At 51.5% G+C, this 15274-nt stretch overlaps 6 protein-coding genes and 1 non-coding gene across 7 annotated transcripts; 6 read left to right on the forward strand and 1 right to left on the reverse strand.

The window, feature by feature from the left end:
• Positions 1 to 541: 541 nt before the first annotated feature.
• On the forward strand, positions 542 to 856 carry COCSADRAFT_52410 (uncharacterized protein; the record flags this gene model as incomplete). Its single annotated transcript, XM_007703473.1, has 1 exon — positions 542 to 856. A coding segment is annotated over one exon (315 nt), but the record flags the coding sequence as incomplete, so codon positions are not given.
• A 991-nt stretch (positions 857 to 1847) lies between these two features.
• On the reverse strand, positions 1848 to 5659 carry COCSADRAFT_146206 (uncharacterized protein). Its single transcript, XM_007703621.1, has 2 exons — positions 5483 to 5659; positions 1848 to 5421 (listed from the first exon to the last, which is right to left on the reverse strand). The coding sequence occupies exon 2, from the start codon at positions 5351 to 5353 to the stop codon at positions 1958 to 1960; it is 3396 nt and encodes a 1131-aa protein (XP_007701811.1). The 5' UTR covers positions 5354 to 5421; positions 5483 to 5659; the 3' UTR covers positions 1848 to 1957.
• A 155-nt stretch (positions 5660 to 5814) lies between these two features.
• On the forward strand, positions 5815 to 7784 carry COCSADRAFT_94178 (uncharacterized protein; the record flags this gene model as incomplete). The annotated part of the gene is made up of 3 exons (XM_007703622.1): positions 5815 to 6005; positions 6053 to 6630; positions 6679 to 7784. 3 exons carry the CDS (start codon positions 5815 to 5817, stop codon positions 7782 to 7784), a joined length of 1875 nt encoding a protein of 624 aa, XP_007701812.1.
• Positions 7785 to 8818: 1034 nt separating this feature from the next.
• Positions 8819 to 10550, forward strand: COCSADRAFT_220844 (uncharacterized protein). The gene is made up of 4 exons (XM_007703623.1): positions 8819 to 9211; positions 9364 to 9439; positions 9585 to 9773; positions 9829 to 10550. The coding sequence occupies exons 1-4, from the start codon at positions 9195 to 9197 to the stop codon at positions 10420 to 10422; spliced, it is 876 nt and encodes a 291-aa protein (XP_007701813.1). The 5' UTR covers positions 8819 to 9194; the 3' UTR covers positions 10423 to 10550.
• A 1000-nt stretch (positions 10551 to 11550) lies between these two features.
• COCSADRAFT_38374 (uncharacterized protein) lies at positions 11551 to 12374 on the forward strand. The gene is made up of 2 exons (XM_007703416.1): positions 11551 to 11690; positions 11778 to 12374. The coding sequence occupies exons 1-2, from the start codon at positions 11627 to 11629 to the stop codon at positions 12113 to 12115; spliced, it is 402 nt and encodes a 133-aa protein (XP_007701606.1). The 5' UTR covers positions 11551 to 11626; the 3' UTR covers positions 12116 to 12374.
• A 1398-nt stretch (positions 12375 to 13772) lies between these two features.
• On the forward strand, positions 13773 to 14533 carry COCSADRAFT_27943 (uncharacterized protein; the record flags this gene model as incomplete). Its single annotated transcript, XM_007703356.1, has 2 exons — positions 13773 to 13833; positions 13887 to 14533. 2 exons carry the CDS (start codon positions 13773 to 13775, stop codon positions 14531 to 14533), a joined length of 708 nt encoding a protein of 235 aa, XP_007701546.1.
• A 567-nt stretch (positions 14534 to 15100) lies between these two features.
• On the forward strand, positions 15101 to 15194 carry COCSADRAFT_t57. The gene has a single exon. It is a non-coding gene; the product is annotated as a tRNA-Leu (tRNA).
• Positions 15195 to 15274: the final 80 nt, after the last annotated feature.

Here is a 15274-nt window from a genome sequence, read left to right on the forward strand (position 1 = left end):
ACTGGATACCATAACATTGCTGCTGAGTAAGTGCAATCAGAATGCTCGATGTCGAGACAGGAAGGGGTATACACCTCTACATTACGCAGCATTCAATGGGCACTGGAAAGCAGTCCAATTTTTCCTCAAATATAATTATCCCGAGAGCCATTGCGATTCAATGATCAAGCCTCCAAAGAATGGGGAGTTCATCAAGAAAGATGTAGTCTCTGCACTTCTCAATCATGCAGATTTTCGTAATCCAAATATAACTAGACCGGGACGGAAAGGAAATCTCCTTCATTGCGCTGCAAGAAGTGGAGACGACGAAGTTATGGCAGTCTTGTTGGCACACGAAAAGATCGATGTCAACGAACGAGATTCCTATCGCGATAACCCACTGATGGTTGCGGCAAAACGTGGTCATATCGAAGTAGTAAGGCTACTGCTCGAGCACCCTAAGATCGATGTCAACGAACAATATTTCTATCGTGATAACCCACTGATGGTTGCGGCAAAAAGTGGTCATATCGAAGTAGTAAGGCTACTGCTCGAGCACCCTAAGATCGATGTCAACAAACAATATTGCTATCGTGATAGCCCACTGATGGTTGCGGCAAAAAGTGGTCATATCGAAGTAGTAAGGTTACTGCTCGAGCACCCTAAGATCGATGTCAACGAACGAGATTCCTATCGCGATAACCCACTGATTTTTGCGGCAAAAAGTGGTCAGATCGAAGTAGCAAGGCTACTACTCCAACACCCAGAGATTGATGTCAATATCAAGGATAATTGGAATTTAACACCACTGCAACGTGCCAGGCGCAATTCACACAAAGAAGTAGTAGACCTTCTATTATCCCAAGGCGTCATAGACGACGACGAAGTCAACTCGCCAACAACCACTACGGAAACCAGCAACATCCCGATGGCTCAAGACGCCGGTCATACGTACGATATGGATCAACAATCGGAGCTCGGAAACGATCCTGACTTTGATCTGGAAGGTTTCCTTGAAGACATACCAGGTTGGAAAGAGTTCTCAGACGCGGGGGATGAAATGGTCGAATAAACCTTTCTTTGTATCAGACGCAACGTCTTCACACGTCCACGACACTCCTTACCAGCTTTTTACAACCATGTAACCAGAAAAACATATTAAATTCGCTCGCTAGATCTCATCTGCATAGCTCTCAAATGCATGTCCCATTCTACATCATGGAACAAATCACCACACTGCGTCCACATTTTCAAACCCCTGACCACTGCACCCTACCCGAAAACCATCCCGAAAAGCCCATCTACACGACCAACGTAAACCCAACCCAAAGCATAGCGTAAACAGATCAGCCTCAAAAATCACCAATCTATCCTCTGTTACGCACGCACACACTTCCTCTCATCCATCCATCGCCCCCGGCCCCGCCCAGCCTCAAAGGGGCACGCATACCGCCCTCCAAACCGCCAAGCGGTGCCCTTTCTCGCTTACCCCCGTAGCTCCAGCTGCATTGGGCACCAGTCAAGCGTGCCATTTCTTGCGTCACGAGTTTTGCTGAAGCTGGGCATGACGCGTAAGGTGGTTGCAGTTAATGTACGTAGTGGCTAGATGGGCTTGGTTTTCAATTTATCGGTGAGATCAGTGCGGTACGGCTCTGCCGTGAGGCTGGAGAGAGACGGGTGCGTTTTTGGGCTAGATTGGGGGCTGGAAAGTGTGCATGTGAAGAGTAAGTGTTGGTAAACGGGACGATCTGTCTGGGGTGGATGCAAGCTTGTGGAAAGAGAATCCGAATACAGTGGCTTTTGTTGATATGAAGAAGCGATAGAAAGAACAGGGCATCACAATTACAGAAAACGAACGAGCCTTTTTTGAACGGAGAAGTTATTCATTTATTTCATAAGTGTTATATACAACGTAAGTCAGGGCACATCGCATCCTAACCTGACCATGTCATGATCCAAACACGACAGTAGACACAGTCTACAGTACATTGTCAAAGTACCGCTCCTGCAAACGATCATATGTCCTAGGCATCGTCTCGATAGCCCTGATCGTCATCGGCGCACGCTGCTCCAGAATCTCTCTCAGCCAAGCCTGTGCCTCAACATCATATCCAATACCATTACTCTCGTCACGCCTTGCCTGGCCATACGCCTTTGCGAGCAACACCAGCGTCTTGTACCGGGGCAACACAGTGTTTTTCTTCATGTCGTATGAGCGGATTTCCATCCACTGGTAGCCCTCAAGGTTTTTACGTTGGTAGCCGGGATAGAGGTCACGCCAGCCAGGGAAACGAGGCATGAGGAATTCTTCACAGATGGCAAAGGCATCGACAAGCTGGTTGCGAAGAGTGAGTTGCTGGACGAACTCGTTCCAGGTAAAACCATCGACTGTGAAGCCATTGACAAGGAGGTCGATGATGGTACGTTGTGCTTCTTGCATGGCGTTGCTGTCAGTCTGTGCCATTAGGCTACGAAGAAACATACGAGCCGGATTGACGAGTATTTGGCGACGATTGTTAGCAATGTGAGACTCTTGGTAACGGTGGTGGACCGAAGGGTCGAGCAGAGAGCCATTCTCGGGGGCTACAACTGGTTGCTGCGCAGCTTGGCTAAATGTCTTAGTGAGTTTGCTTGCTGAAGAGCGAGCCAACTCCCAAAGCTTGGCTAATTCTTCATGGTTGCCTGATTTAAGATGTGTTTCCATCATTGCCGTGATTAGTGTAAGAGGTTGAGTATAGCCCTCATAACTTGGGGCTGATTCCTGGGCCCGCTCAAAAAGCTTCTTGCAAATCTTGTATGCTGACCGAGCGTTGTATAGCCCAATCATGAGACCAAAATATGCCTGCGGAATAGCGCCATAGTTGTGTGAATCGATCAATCGCTCGTGTGTAGGCTGCTGATGAGCAATCTCCTCGCTCATGCTCGAGGCAAGCATTTTCTCAAGAGCTTCTTCCACCACAAGCAGTCGGTAGTTTGGATGTTTGGCGCCCCTCTTTTCCAGCTTTTGAAGATCAGCTGCACCCAGCGCACGTATTGAGGCTGCGCGGGAGCTCTCAGTTTGAGGAACCTTGCGCTGCATCATTCTATCATAAGCCTCAATCGCCTGTTCGATCTGACCTTCTCTCAGGAAGCCAGTCATAACAATTGCGTAATGGAGTGCATGGACTTGCATCCTTTGTTCCGGCATTGTAACCCTCAAAATCTTGTAAGCCGCGTTCGTCTGCTTCACTTCTATCAGTGCTCGCATTAAGCTGCCATATGTCCAGCTGTCCAGAGGAATGTTGTTGTCGACCATCTGCTTATAGCGCTGTCTGCTCCCCGGAAGGTCACGGTTGAGGGCGTACTGCTGGATCAATATATTCCAGGTGTGGGTGAGAGGATGGCTGTGAAGGGTTCCTGCATTCCAGCTCGCGAGCATGCCTCGAGCAATGGCGTCAGCTCCTTCCGGATCACCTGCATTCAAGAACGCCTGTACGTAGCCTGATCTTGCGCGCACGTCCGAGTCGAGTTGCACTCCCATTTGTTTTGCGCGTGAGAACAATGTCTCGAAAGCCTCGATATCGCCTCTGTGCGCGCAAAAGTCGAGTAGAGGCCCAAAGGTTTTCACATCGGGTGCAAAGCCGCAGTTGATGCAGTTGTTGAAGCACTCCAGAGCGCCGTCAAGATCGTCTGCACGAACATACGCAAGCAGCAAAATGTTCCAACATGCGATATCTGGGATCATGTTGTACTCAGTATGTATGCGATTGAACTGTTTTATGGTCCCTTCGACATCTGCCCGTCGAGCATAGACATATGGAAGCGCAGACAGAACGTCCAGTTTAACTTCATCCTTGTAGTTTGTCTGAATCTCGTCAATGTATTCATGCACCTTTTCTGCATTTCCCGCGGTCGCGTATGCTTGGATTAAGTGTTTGAGCAACCCGGGTTGCAGTGGCCACCCAGGGTAAAATGTGCGCAGATCTTGGATATGATCCTCAACACGCTGCCACCCGCCCATCAAGCTGTGGTGGTAAATCAGATTTCTGATCAAGTTTTGTGAAGGTCTTAGCTCAGAAGTAGCGTTGGGAGTATCAACATAATGACTTCGATACCTTCTGTACAACTCGAGCCAAATCTTCCTCTGGTTGGTGTATTCTTGATACCGAGGCAAATCGACCATTCGTTTGATAGCATACTCATAGCAGGCCGAGGTGGGGAGATTCAGTGAATGAAGATCGTCAAACAACCTGATGAAGAAGTTCCAAATGAAATCTTCGTCGGGGTTTTTTGTGTCCAGAACCCGATCCATTACGTGAGGAACGAAAGTCATGGCAATGCAAGCCAAGTCTCTTTCCAGCTCTGGAGATGCCGTGAGTTCATGGTGGAATTCCCGCACATGCCTGAAAAAAGATTGAAGATGCTCTAGTAGTTCCGGCAATTCAGCTACGCCGCGCCAGATTTCTGGAAGCGTTGCTCCATGAAGAATCGCTGGATATAAAGGTTTCCCGCGCACCCGCAGGGTTCGTCGTCGGAACATCCTGAAAACACGAAAAGTGAGATCCCATTGCTCGTCAGAAACTGTTCGCCGAAGAATGACATCTATGCCGACACGTATCATGTTGAAATCCATGGAGGGGTCGATGTCCTCGAGCGACTTAATGGCTGGGCCAATCATTCTGAGCGCGATGTACGCTGCTATTGCCGCTCGGTATGAAGACGGCTTGCGAGCGGCTGGTGGAAGCTCGGAAAAAACCTGGAGCACACGACCAGGCAATGCTAGCCCACCATTTTCCACAAGGTATTCTAGGAGATTACGACGTAATTCATCTTGCGTCACTGCTTGGTCTTCTGGAATCAAAGTGTATAACTGCCATACCAGTTCCTGTTTTCCAGGCTTCGACAGGCGTAACAGTGCCTTTAGCTCCGTGACAGCATCGGATCGTCTGATTAGTCTTTGTGCCTCATTGCGGGCCTGTTCCATCGCGTCTACGCTTGTATTTCCTCCATCAGGCAGTGTTTGTTGTCGAAGTGTAGCAAAATGGCGGATCGCTTGCAGGGACCGTCGTTTGGTATCCGTGGTTTTGTGTCTTTTTAGGGAGAGATTCCTGAGTAGATCAAGCGTCTTCTCCGGATACAGAAAGTCGAGGACTACACAATCGCTGGTTTTGGCGTTCGAAGATAGTGGGTCTTTCGTGACTCCATTGTCAACATCACCATTTGTGTGTTTGACAGGTGTCGAAGATGCGGCTTCCGAAACTTGCAGATTGAGACCGCCTGCACCGTGATACCAGATGCCGGAATTCAGCATGCGCCGATTGCGTAAACATGGCTTCGGGGCGCGGAATAACTGGCGTCCGCCGGATTCGATGCATGTCGAAGCACGCTCGAGCATCACCCGGGCGTGTGGGAGTGCAGATGATGCCAGCACAAATTACCGAGAAGCTTGGAGGATGCTATAAGCTGGTCCGGTCAGGTTTTCCAGTGCGGGGACGAATGGTATGAAGTGTCGGAGTTTGCTCACATATGTGCATGCCTTCGAAAACTGAGCGACAGCGGTAACAAAACAAATTTCGCGAGAACCAGGCAGCGACAGTGATGGACAGAAGAGTAAGCCGGAGAGGTGCAAGAAACTATGGTACAGGCACAGGCATAGGCACAAACAAAAGGAAAGGCAGACTGTGCGCGTGGCGATGGCGGGCCCAATGTCTATGATAGTATGTCGAAAAGTTTACGGGCGCGCTATGATCTGATGTTCCGATTGGCTTGGCAAGGCTGGGGGACAGCTCGCCAATTGATGCCCCTCCACATCAGCCGCATCCCCACTACTACATCGTCTCTCCCAACGACGCCACCATGGACATCACCAAGTTTGTCACTGCCTACCGCGAGTCGGCCTTTCTCATCGGCGACTACAACACCTACCGCGACCAATTGGCCCGACGCCTCCGCATCGTGAACAAGAAGCTTGGGCGGGCGACCCCCAAGAATGCCAAATATGCTGCGAAGGCACCAGTGACCACTGAGGAGATCCAGAAGAACAGCGAGTATGGCACGCCCAAACAATTGCCCGGCTACGCGCTGACCGATCCAGGGCTCTTCATCTTCTCCTGCTAAACTCCGAGCGCGCATGGGCACAAGCAATGGCCATGAAGGCCTCGCACTCGGAAGACAATGCCGACAAGAACATCACCGGCTCTACCCGCAAGCACATCATCTCGCGCCTGCACAAGGCCGTCGTATACGCGAATCAGGTCGTTCAACTCGTCTCGGACACCAGCGCAAGCGGGGCATCTGACACGGATGTGCTAGAAGCGAGGGCGTATGCATATGTCATGGCTGGAGCACAAGAGTTTGAAAAGCAAGCCGAGGGAACCAAAAGCAAGAACGCATCGCCGGAACGTTGGGCCCTGTGTCTCAAAAACTACTCCGCAGCGCGAGTCATCTACAGCGCCCTGTTCAAGGCCACGAAGAAGGATCTGTTCAAGGAAGTATTGGCAGGAACAACTGATCCAAGCATTCGTTATGCTGCCTACCAGAGTCGCATCCCGCGTACTGTGGGTGTTCCCTCTGTTGCGATCAAGTACTTTCCTCAGGACGATGCAAATCTGGTAGAGGCCGTGCAGAAGTTAGACTCTGCGGCTTTGGAGGAGGAGAAGGCAGCTGCGTCTCGTAAGTCCGGGAAAATTCCACTTCCGGAACTCGCTAACAGAAAGGCAGACTCGCAGGTAACTTGGCGCGGTCGAGCAGCCAATGTTGTCGATGCTGCTATCGGGCAAGCATTGGCATCTGTCGATACAGCCTCTCTTGTTCTGGATGAGACTGCTACTTCGTCCACATCACCCAAGGACCGAGCGAACGCATACGACGACATTCTTATCGCGAGCCAAGACGCTGTCGACGCAACGCGGAGAGCAATCGAAGAGCTTGAAAAGGAAGGTGTGGATGAGGGTGATTCACGCATGCAAGATCTCCGGGTAACCAATCTTGCCGTCAACTATGACCTTATATCCTGGAGAGTGGGGCGTAACAGGGTGCTGATCGGCAAAGACGATGGCCTTACTTTCCCAGCTAACCCTCCTCAAAAACCCCGGCGGCAACGTAAAGATGGCAAGGAATGGGCAGAGCGCGAAGAGCCCACTGGCCGCAAACTGGCACGGTTACGTGAACGGACTGCTTTGTACGATGCCATCCTACAGAGTATCGATTCAGTCAAGGACCTCCGCGGTGCTGCCCGCGACACTGATTTTATTGCTGAGCTCGACGGGCAGCGTGCATACTTCCAGGCTTTGAAGTGTCTCAACTTGTCTCACTCGTACGCCTTCCTGTCGACGCCCAAACAAGCATTGGCGCTCTGCAGCCGAGCCCTGGGCCTCGCAAGCCAAGCGGCATCTGCCCCGCGCTCTGAATCGCCTTCGACGACCAAAGCACCGAAATTGCAAGTGACCGAAGAGCAAGCTCAAACTCTCAAGAAGGCCCTGGAAAACCTTAACTCGCACTACCGCGGGGTAGTAGCGCTGTCACAGTTGTCTGCCAATTCTGAGACGGCCTCCAAGCCTGGACTAGCGAATGCGGCACCTGTTGTGGAGAGGCTCAACGAGTACCCCTCCTCGGGCTCGGTGGACCTCAAAAATCTGGTTACATGGCCCCCCAAGCTGAAGCCTGTGCCGGTTAAGCCACTGTTCCTGGACGTGGCGTGGAACTACATCGAGTACCCCGGACGCATACCACCAGTGCAGCAGGCAGAGGCGCAAAAAGCACCAGTGGAAGAGAAGAAGGAGGAGAAGGCGCCAGCCAAGAAGGGGTGGTTCTCGTTTGGTAGATAGTCAACAGTCAGCATGCAGACAGCAGGGGCACATCCATGAAGATCGCCGTTCCTGGCCTGAACTCAATTGCGCATGCAGACCCCGTGATCAGCCCCCGCGTAGTCGAAAAGACGATAGTAGACAGTCGTGGGAGCGTATCCGCGCATGGTGATGGGCCTGAGACACGCTGTTACTCCAGATTGAGCGACGGGCTCCTCGCGTGATAGCAGCCTCTATTATCGCGTCAGCCACAGATTAGAGATGAGCCGGGTCTGATTGGCCTAGCGCGCGGCCCGTGCACCAACAGATTGCCGTTGCGGGGATAGCGTTCTTTGAGCCTCAGGGGCATGCGCATAAGCGTCACCCTACCGTGAACCACCACCACGCGCTTTGTCGGCACAGCTATTTGGTTTGGGCGACAGCTGTTGTGCTAGACCCTGCAGAACATGGCCCAGCGCCAGCCAGCGAGAGCCGTTGGCCGAGGCTGATGAGCTGAGCCTGTCCTGTGGGTGCCACCTTTTGCTTGTGACAACGGCCGAGCAACTGGGGTACATACATACACAGATAGTATTGCATGTCCGACCTCGAGAGACGAGCTATGTAAGCACAACAAAGCCAAAACGAGCCAGGTCCAAAAGAGGCTGGAGGGGCGCTTCGTGGCAGCAGCCTCGAGGTCATGCAGGTGGTTAGATTAGTTAAATTAGCATGGGTGGATATCGATAGCAACCCCTTGCATCGATACGGGCTATGGCCCCTTATCCGCAGACGCGCAGAGAAAGTATCGTGTACCTTGCAGCTCAATTTCTGGTCGTACTCGTTCTTCTTAACCCACACAGCGCCCACTCTTTTACACCTTCCCCCCCTCGACCTTTTTCCAGCTGCCGCTCTTGCGCCCGTCACTCTTTACCGTCGCTCACTTAATTAATACCAACCACACACAGTCTTTTCCGCTTCTAATCCTTTCTTGCTCGCGTTTTCTTTGGGGCCTATACCTCCAAAGCCTGCTCGTTCGGTATACAAGGGATTCCTCCATCCATACGTTTCAGACTTTGTCGAGGAGCGCCACGCGTTTCTCGATCTTAATACTTCACCACGGCTTCCGCACTGGCTACCGCTATTCTTCCTCGGCCCCAGGTCGACGATTCTTTTCGCAGACCATCGATCCTGCAGGTTTTTGACCTGCCCGCCTTCAAGACGTCGCCCCCCAGCCTCGACGACAGGCTGCCGTCCATCAGCCACGACATATCTCGACCCTCGTCAAGCTCTACCGTGGCTTCCCCTCCGCACCAGCAGCAGCACAGTGGCAGCAATGCCTCAATTCAGCTACCCTCCCTGGCCACACTAGCCTCCGCCGCATCCAATTGCCCCACCGCAAGCTTAACCAGTAATGATAATAATGATAATACGAGGAATAACACGCCCGAGAAGAAGATGCCATCCCCACCAAGGTACGTTGCACACCCCAGGCCAACACGGCGCCAGCAGAGGGCTCTGCGTCAGCGGTAGCTGCGGCCCGCCGTACCTTGACTGGCTTATCGCAAAAGCCTTGGCGAAGTGTCGCACCTCAACTTTTCCTGCACCTCGCTAACATGGAGTCCAGCAAACCCTCTAATGGCCTCAGCATGACTTATGCAACCTCTGCGCCCGCGACTGCTGGTGGACAGGCAGGCTCTCCGGTACGTCCTGCATCCTCTATTGTTGGTGTTGTTGCGAGGGCGTGTCCCGCTCTATCGCGCTCCAAATTTGTCTCTTATCTAATCGATAGCCACCATGTATCCATGATGCTGGAGCTTCCACTGTCCTTGTGCTGACCTTTCCCAGCCCGTCTGCCAGAACTGCTCTACGAGCACCACGCCCTTGTGGCGCCGCGATGAGACAGGCGCCGTCCTCTGCAATGCCTGCGGTCTCTTCTTGAAGCTGCACGGTCGGCCGCGTCCCATCTCCCTCAAGACTGATGTCATCAAGAGCCGCAACCGCGTCAAGACTGGTGGACTAGGCGGACGCAAGAGGGTATGCACCATCCCGTCGCCCCATTCTTTGTCATACACGTACTAATAGTTTGCAGACAAGCGACCAAGGCGGTCTTCCCGCGGCGCACCCCGATGCAGATGGCCAGCTCGCGCTCGCCCAGCACCGTCGTGCGTCTGGAAAGATGTCTTCGGGCCTGTCTGACCGTTCGCAGTCCCCCATCTCACGCACTGGCACTCCAAACTTCAACCATCCCTCCAACATTGCGCCCCAGCACATGTTTGAGCAGGCTCTGCACAGCGACTTTCATTCACCTTCGCTTCCTGGCTTCGGTCTCCGGGCTCCTTCACCTGCTACATCATCAGTCAACGGTTCCCACCTCGAGGCCCCTCTACCGTATGAAACACTTGCTGCGCAAAACACTGCGCTCAAGACTCGTGTTTCCGAGATGGAGCTCATCAATGACCTGTTCCGTAACCGCGTCAGCGAGCTCGAGCAGAGCGAGCAGTCCGCGCGGCAGACGGAATCTACACTGAGGAAAGAGCTTGAGGAGGTTAAGCAACGAGAGGCTGACTTGAAGAGGCGGCTCGATGAGATTGAGAACGAAAGCCCCAGGCACAAGCGGATGAAGATGAGTGAATTCGTGGACGAGAGCCGCGCGGGTACGCCTATCAGTGCCATGGTAGATTAGGCTCGAAAATCTTGCGATGAGGCGTTTCCTTTGATTATCTAACGACTGTTCCATGCATGCGGGGAAATGTTCGGTGGTGCTGGGTTGAGGTAGTACTCGTCCCATGCCAGCTTGCACCCCACGAGAGTAAAGTGCCAACGCTTGCTCTACCTGGTCTGCAAGACCGTGTAATGTCTGAATACTACTTCTTGGTGCCAATGCTCATGGTGGTGGCTGTATTGTAATCTTTTTTTTCTCTGCTGATACCAAGTGTTGATGAGGGTGTGCCGTACGAATGTACGGTTGAAATGGCTGCATGGGTTAGAAGCTTGGAAAAGCGGGGGAGACAGGGAAGGGAAAGGTAAAGGATGTGTTTATCAAAAGTCTTGCTATCGGGTTAACTTAGTTACCATTAATGGGATACGAAACACTAAAAACTAGCATGAGCTCATTTGCATGTAGGTGTTGATATCCGTTGTGGGTGATGCAATAACCAAGGTCCGCCTGTCATCACGTCAGATGGTTGCTAACAGTATATAAACGTTAAGACATGAGCGGGTTAGACGTGTGTCTGACTCGTATGTAGTGCTGGTTGAACAAATGATTGTCAAAAAGGTTTTCCCCGAGTAGTGCAGCAGCAATGTAATTCCTAATAAATATTTTGCATCAGTCTTGGTAGGTATAGCCTGTTTCCCCTCGTTCATGTTAGAAGCCATTGTGGTGTTTGGATGCGATGAAGTTAGAGAAAAACAATACACGCAGATCATTCTAAACATTTCTTACCAGATTGACTGTTTAAATTGGCGCTGTATCTCCATTGCGATACTTCCCGATGGCTGTGTGTCGTGGTGTTGATGGAGCTCAGTTGGATTGTTTAATGGGATGCTGTCCTCCAAGTGTCATTCACAATGCGCATCACCAGCAAAGGCACAATGCGGAAATTCCCCAGTCCTAGACTATCTCAAGATATACCTCGATGTCTACCCATTTCTTAAATCCAATCTCAACCCTTCAATCGCCCAAGATGGCACACAGGTGATGGGTGTTCGGGAGTAAACGGGCAGCGCTAACCCGAAGTGAGCTCCCGCACGGACTCTTGGCAGCTAATCAACCCTTCAGCGAGTTTTTGCATCCACCTCCTCCATCCTCCTCCCACCACTCCGCATCCATTGAAGGACCAATTCATCTCCAACTCATCTCCACTCCGACCGTCAACACCATCACCATGGTTGCCATTGCTCGCTCCTTCGGCGCCGCCCGTGTGGCCGCCCGCGGCTTCTCCAACGCTGGTATGTGTCGCGCCTGCCGCAGGTGCTCAAGCCATTGGTTTTGAGCTCTGCAAGCTCATCAAGCAGCCATTGACCATCATCTCGCAGCCCGCCAGCCCCAGCAGAGCACTCTGGTTGCTGCCCGCAGCGCCTTCCGCAACAACGCCGCCCGCAACATCATCCAGAAGCGTGGCATCGTCGCCGAGTCCACCGCTGCCGCCATGGTCGCTGCCGCTAAGATCCAGGGTGCCGGTCTCGCTACCATCGGTCTTGCCGGTGCTGGTGTTGGTATCGGAACGGTTTTCGGTGGCCTCATCCAGGGTGTTGCCCGCAACCCTTCCCTCAGGGGTCAACTCTTCCAGTACGCCGTTCTGGGTTTCGCTTTCGCTGAGGCCACTGGTCTCTTCGCGCTCATGATGTCTTTCTTGCTCCTCTACGTTGCATAGATGGGTGCATTGATTGCATCGACTGCCGGACATATTGGGGTCAACGGTATGGGGGTGCCGCAAGGTGGAAAAGTTTTCTTGCGGATGGGTGTGTGCATAGGGACGACTACTACCTCTTTTCCTACTCTAGTGGCCGGTCAGATTGTGTAAAACATGTACTTTAGAGAGCAATCTGAAGAGCAAGCTACCACTCTGGCTCGCTTTCCTTGTCTACGCATGCGTGCGGAAGCTCTAGCTACGGTAATGAGACGTGCGGATGAATCATGTTAAGCTCAATGAACCCAATTGGATATGCAAAGTTAACGACTAAGCTGTTCGACGCCCGTGCCCCGTTCCGTGATGAGCTGTGCCGACTTGAGCTCTCCGATGATGGAATCTGATGATGCCAAGCCTTTTCACCCAACCTCCGCCTTGTGTGTGACGACGCCGAACCACGCTTCCCCACCTCGCCTGGCTGGCTGCAGTGGTGGTGTTTGTTCTTTGCTCTTTGTTCTTCGTTCCGTCCCTAGCTTCTTCTTGTCTGGCCGGCCCCCCGAAAAGATCAATTGCATTTCTTGAACCCCGCGATAGCTTCCGTGCGGCCCGCACTATTAATACGTCCAACGGCTTGCAGTTTGCGCTCGAGCACACCCTCACCTCGACACCAACATATCTGCGCTCATGGCAGGTGTAATTATCTGTCAACCATGCTCATTACATGTCATTGGCCTGCCCAGTTATGCCCAATGACAGCTTGGCGAAAGTTTGCGCTGTCGAGGACTTGGTAATCGTCGCATTCAATCCTTTGTTGCTGCTAACTTATAGCCTTAGACATCTTTGTTGACTAGAGGTATGATTGCATTTGCGGTACTTCCTTAGGCCATGCTGACGTGTTAGAAGATGTTTCTTTGATGACTAAATGTGTATCGCGCGATACCTTTACCAACGTCAACCCAGCGCTACCCGAAGCTGTGCACCATCCCGAGTGATGCCAGACCTGCGAACACTCACAACCCCTACACACCGATATATAACAATACATACAAGGGAAATCGATTATATCACAAGGCGCGATTCATGTTGCAACGATCAAAGAACTGGAATGTTGTGACTCTTCATGCGCCGGTCGCACACAGCATCACGCAGCATTGAGGCAGGTCACGTTAGAGAAATATCCGTCATTCAACACGCTGCACAATCTCGGAGTGGTCAATGAATGATGCAGGTCCATGTAGAGAGGTCGAGGTTGCGATGTTTCAGATCTGCGTTTGAGCGGATGGTGAAGCTTCTCCCGAAACAAGTAACACGACCACATACTCCCAAAACGAGGTATCAGAAACCAAACGAACCCAGCATTCCTTGCATGGAACGGAACAATTTATGCAGCTGATCTTCTGAACTGGTACGAAAACATTCGGATTGTCGCAATACCGTGAAACCAAGGTAGATTTCGAGACAAGCTTCAACTTACCATTCCGCACAGCTTAGTCGTCATTGTTTCGCTCGTACAATCACTTGAGGTCGTCGTATTTAGGTTGACGTAGCCGCCTTGTGTTCGAATCAACCTACTCCATCTCCTCAGTCCTTTCATACTTTAACCTCTGTGCCGGTCACTCTACTTATTTGTATATATTTCTTGTCTCGCTCTTCTATAGCTTGATTTTATTCAGTAGCAATCATGCGTTACACAGCCTTCCTCACCGTCGCTGCATTCTCCAGCATCGTCTTGGCTTCGTCAGGTAAACTTCGTAACTAGATATAAAAAGAGACAAACACATCTAACATGAACCAGTCAAGCGTGCCTCTCAGGATGATGTTGCTAGCATCCTCGAAGCTCTCCGTGAGAACAACCCCGAGGATGCCGAGGCCGCTGCTGCCGTTATGAATGTCAAGCTCCGTCGTCAAGATGATGTTGCTTCCATCCTCGCTGCCCTCGCAGCCAACAACCCTGACGATGCGGCTGCCGCCCAGCAAGCCGTTAACGGTGCACAGAAGCGTGCTCCTCAGGATGATATCAACAGCATTCTTGCCGCGCTCGCAGCCAACAACCCGGATGACGCTGCTGCTGCCCAGCAACTCGCCTCTTCTCCGATGCACAAGCGCGAGCCTTATGTCGTTCCTAACTCAAAAGCTGTAGAGCCTCTCTTAGGCAAGCGCCAGGACGACATTAACAGCATTCTTGCCGCCCTTGCGGCTAACAACCCCGACGATGCAGCTGCCGCTCAGCAACTTGCATCTAAACCAGCAAGCAAGCGTCAAGACGATGTTGAAAGCATCCTCGCTGCTCTTGCGGCTAACAACCCAGATGATGCTGCTGCTGCCCGCCAAAGCATCCAGAAGAGACAGGATGATATTACATCTATCCTTGCGGCTTTGGCACAGAACAACCCCGATGACGCAAAGGCGGCGCAGTCGCTGGCCAAGCGATGGATTGCGTAAATTCTCTAATGCTTAATGTAGTGAGCTAAACGTGGCGTTGAAACCTTCAAATTGTACAGTGGGTAGATGAGATGGTATGGGACTTGGGACGGGATTTGTATATAGTTGGATAGTTTTTATATATTGGGGGAGAAAATTATTTTAGGCAATTTTTCTTTGTCAGTGCTTTGCTGGTGGATTTTTTTGTATGCTACTGTGTCTTACGTGTGATGATGGCGTAACCTATACGCGTGATGGTTTCGCTCGTGTGAAACAATTATTCTTTCCAAATATACCTTCTTACTTGTACTGAGTCCTTTTGAGTTCCGAGACATGTGTACCTGCTCACAGCAATGTTATTGTTTAGATCTAGTCAAGTCAACATGCCAAATCACGCCTACCAGACCCTAACCAAGAATGTCCAACACAGACCCATTATTTACCCCGCATCGCCCTCAACCCTTGTCATCCCAAACAGCTTCTTTTGTGGAACCATTATTCCCCATCAATGCCACAGCCTTGCGGAATCTACGTATTTTACGTGTGATATGTACGATTTATTTTGAAAATTATCCCAGTTTCTCCATCGACACGATGGCCGAGTGGTCTAAGGCGGTAGATTTAAGTCTTGCTAAGATCTCTACTACAGAAATGTGCGTGGGTTCGAACCCCACTCGTGTCAATTTGCTGCTTTTTTGTAACCCTATACCCTCTCTGTGTTCAGAAAGAGAGGGGTTAACTTTTTGGATAGTGGTGTTGGTG

The sequence above is a fragment of the Bipolaris sorokiniana genome (genome assembly GCF_000338995.1).
Source record: "Bipolaris sorokiniana ND90Pr unplaced genomic scaffold COCSAscaffold_10, whole genome shotgun sequence".
In the NCBI taxonomy this organism is placed as follows: Eukaryota; Fungi; Ascomycota; class Dothideomycetes; order Pleosporales; family Pleosporaceae; genus Bipolaris; species Bipolaris sorokiniana.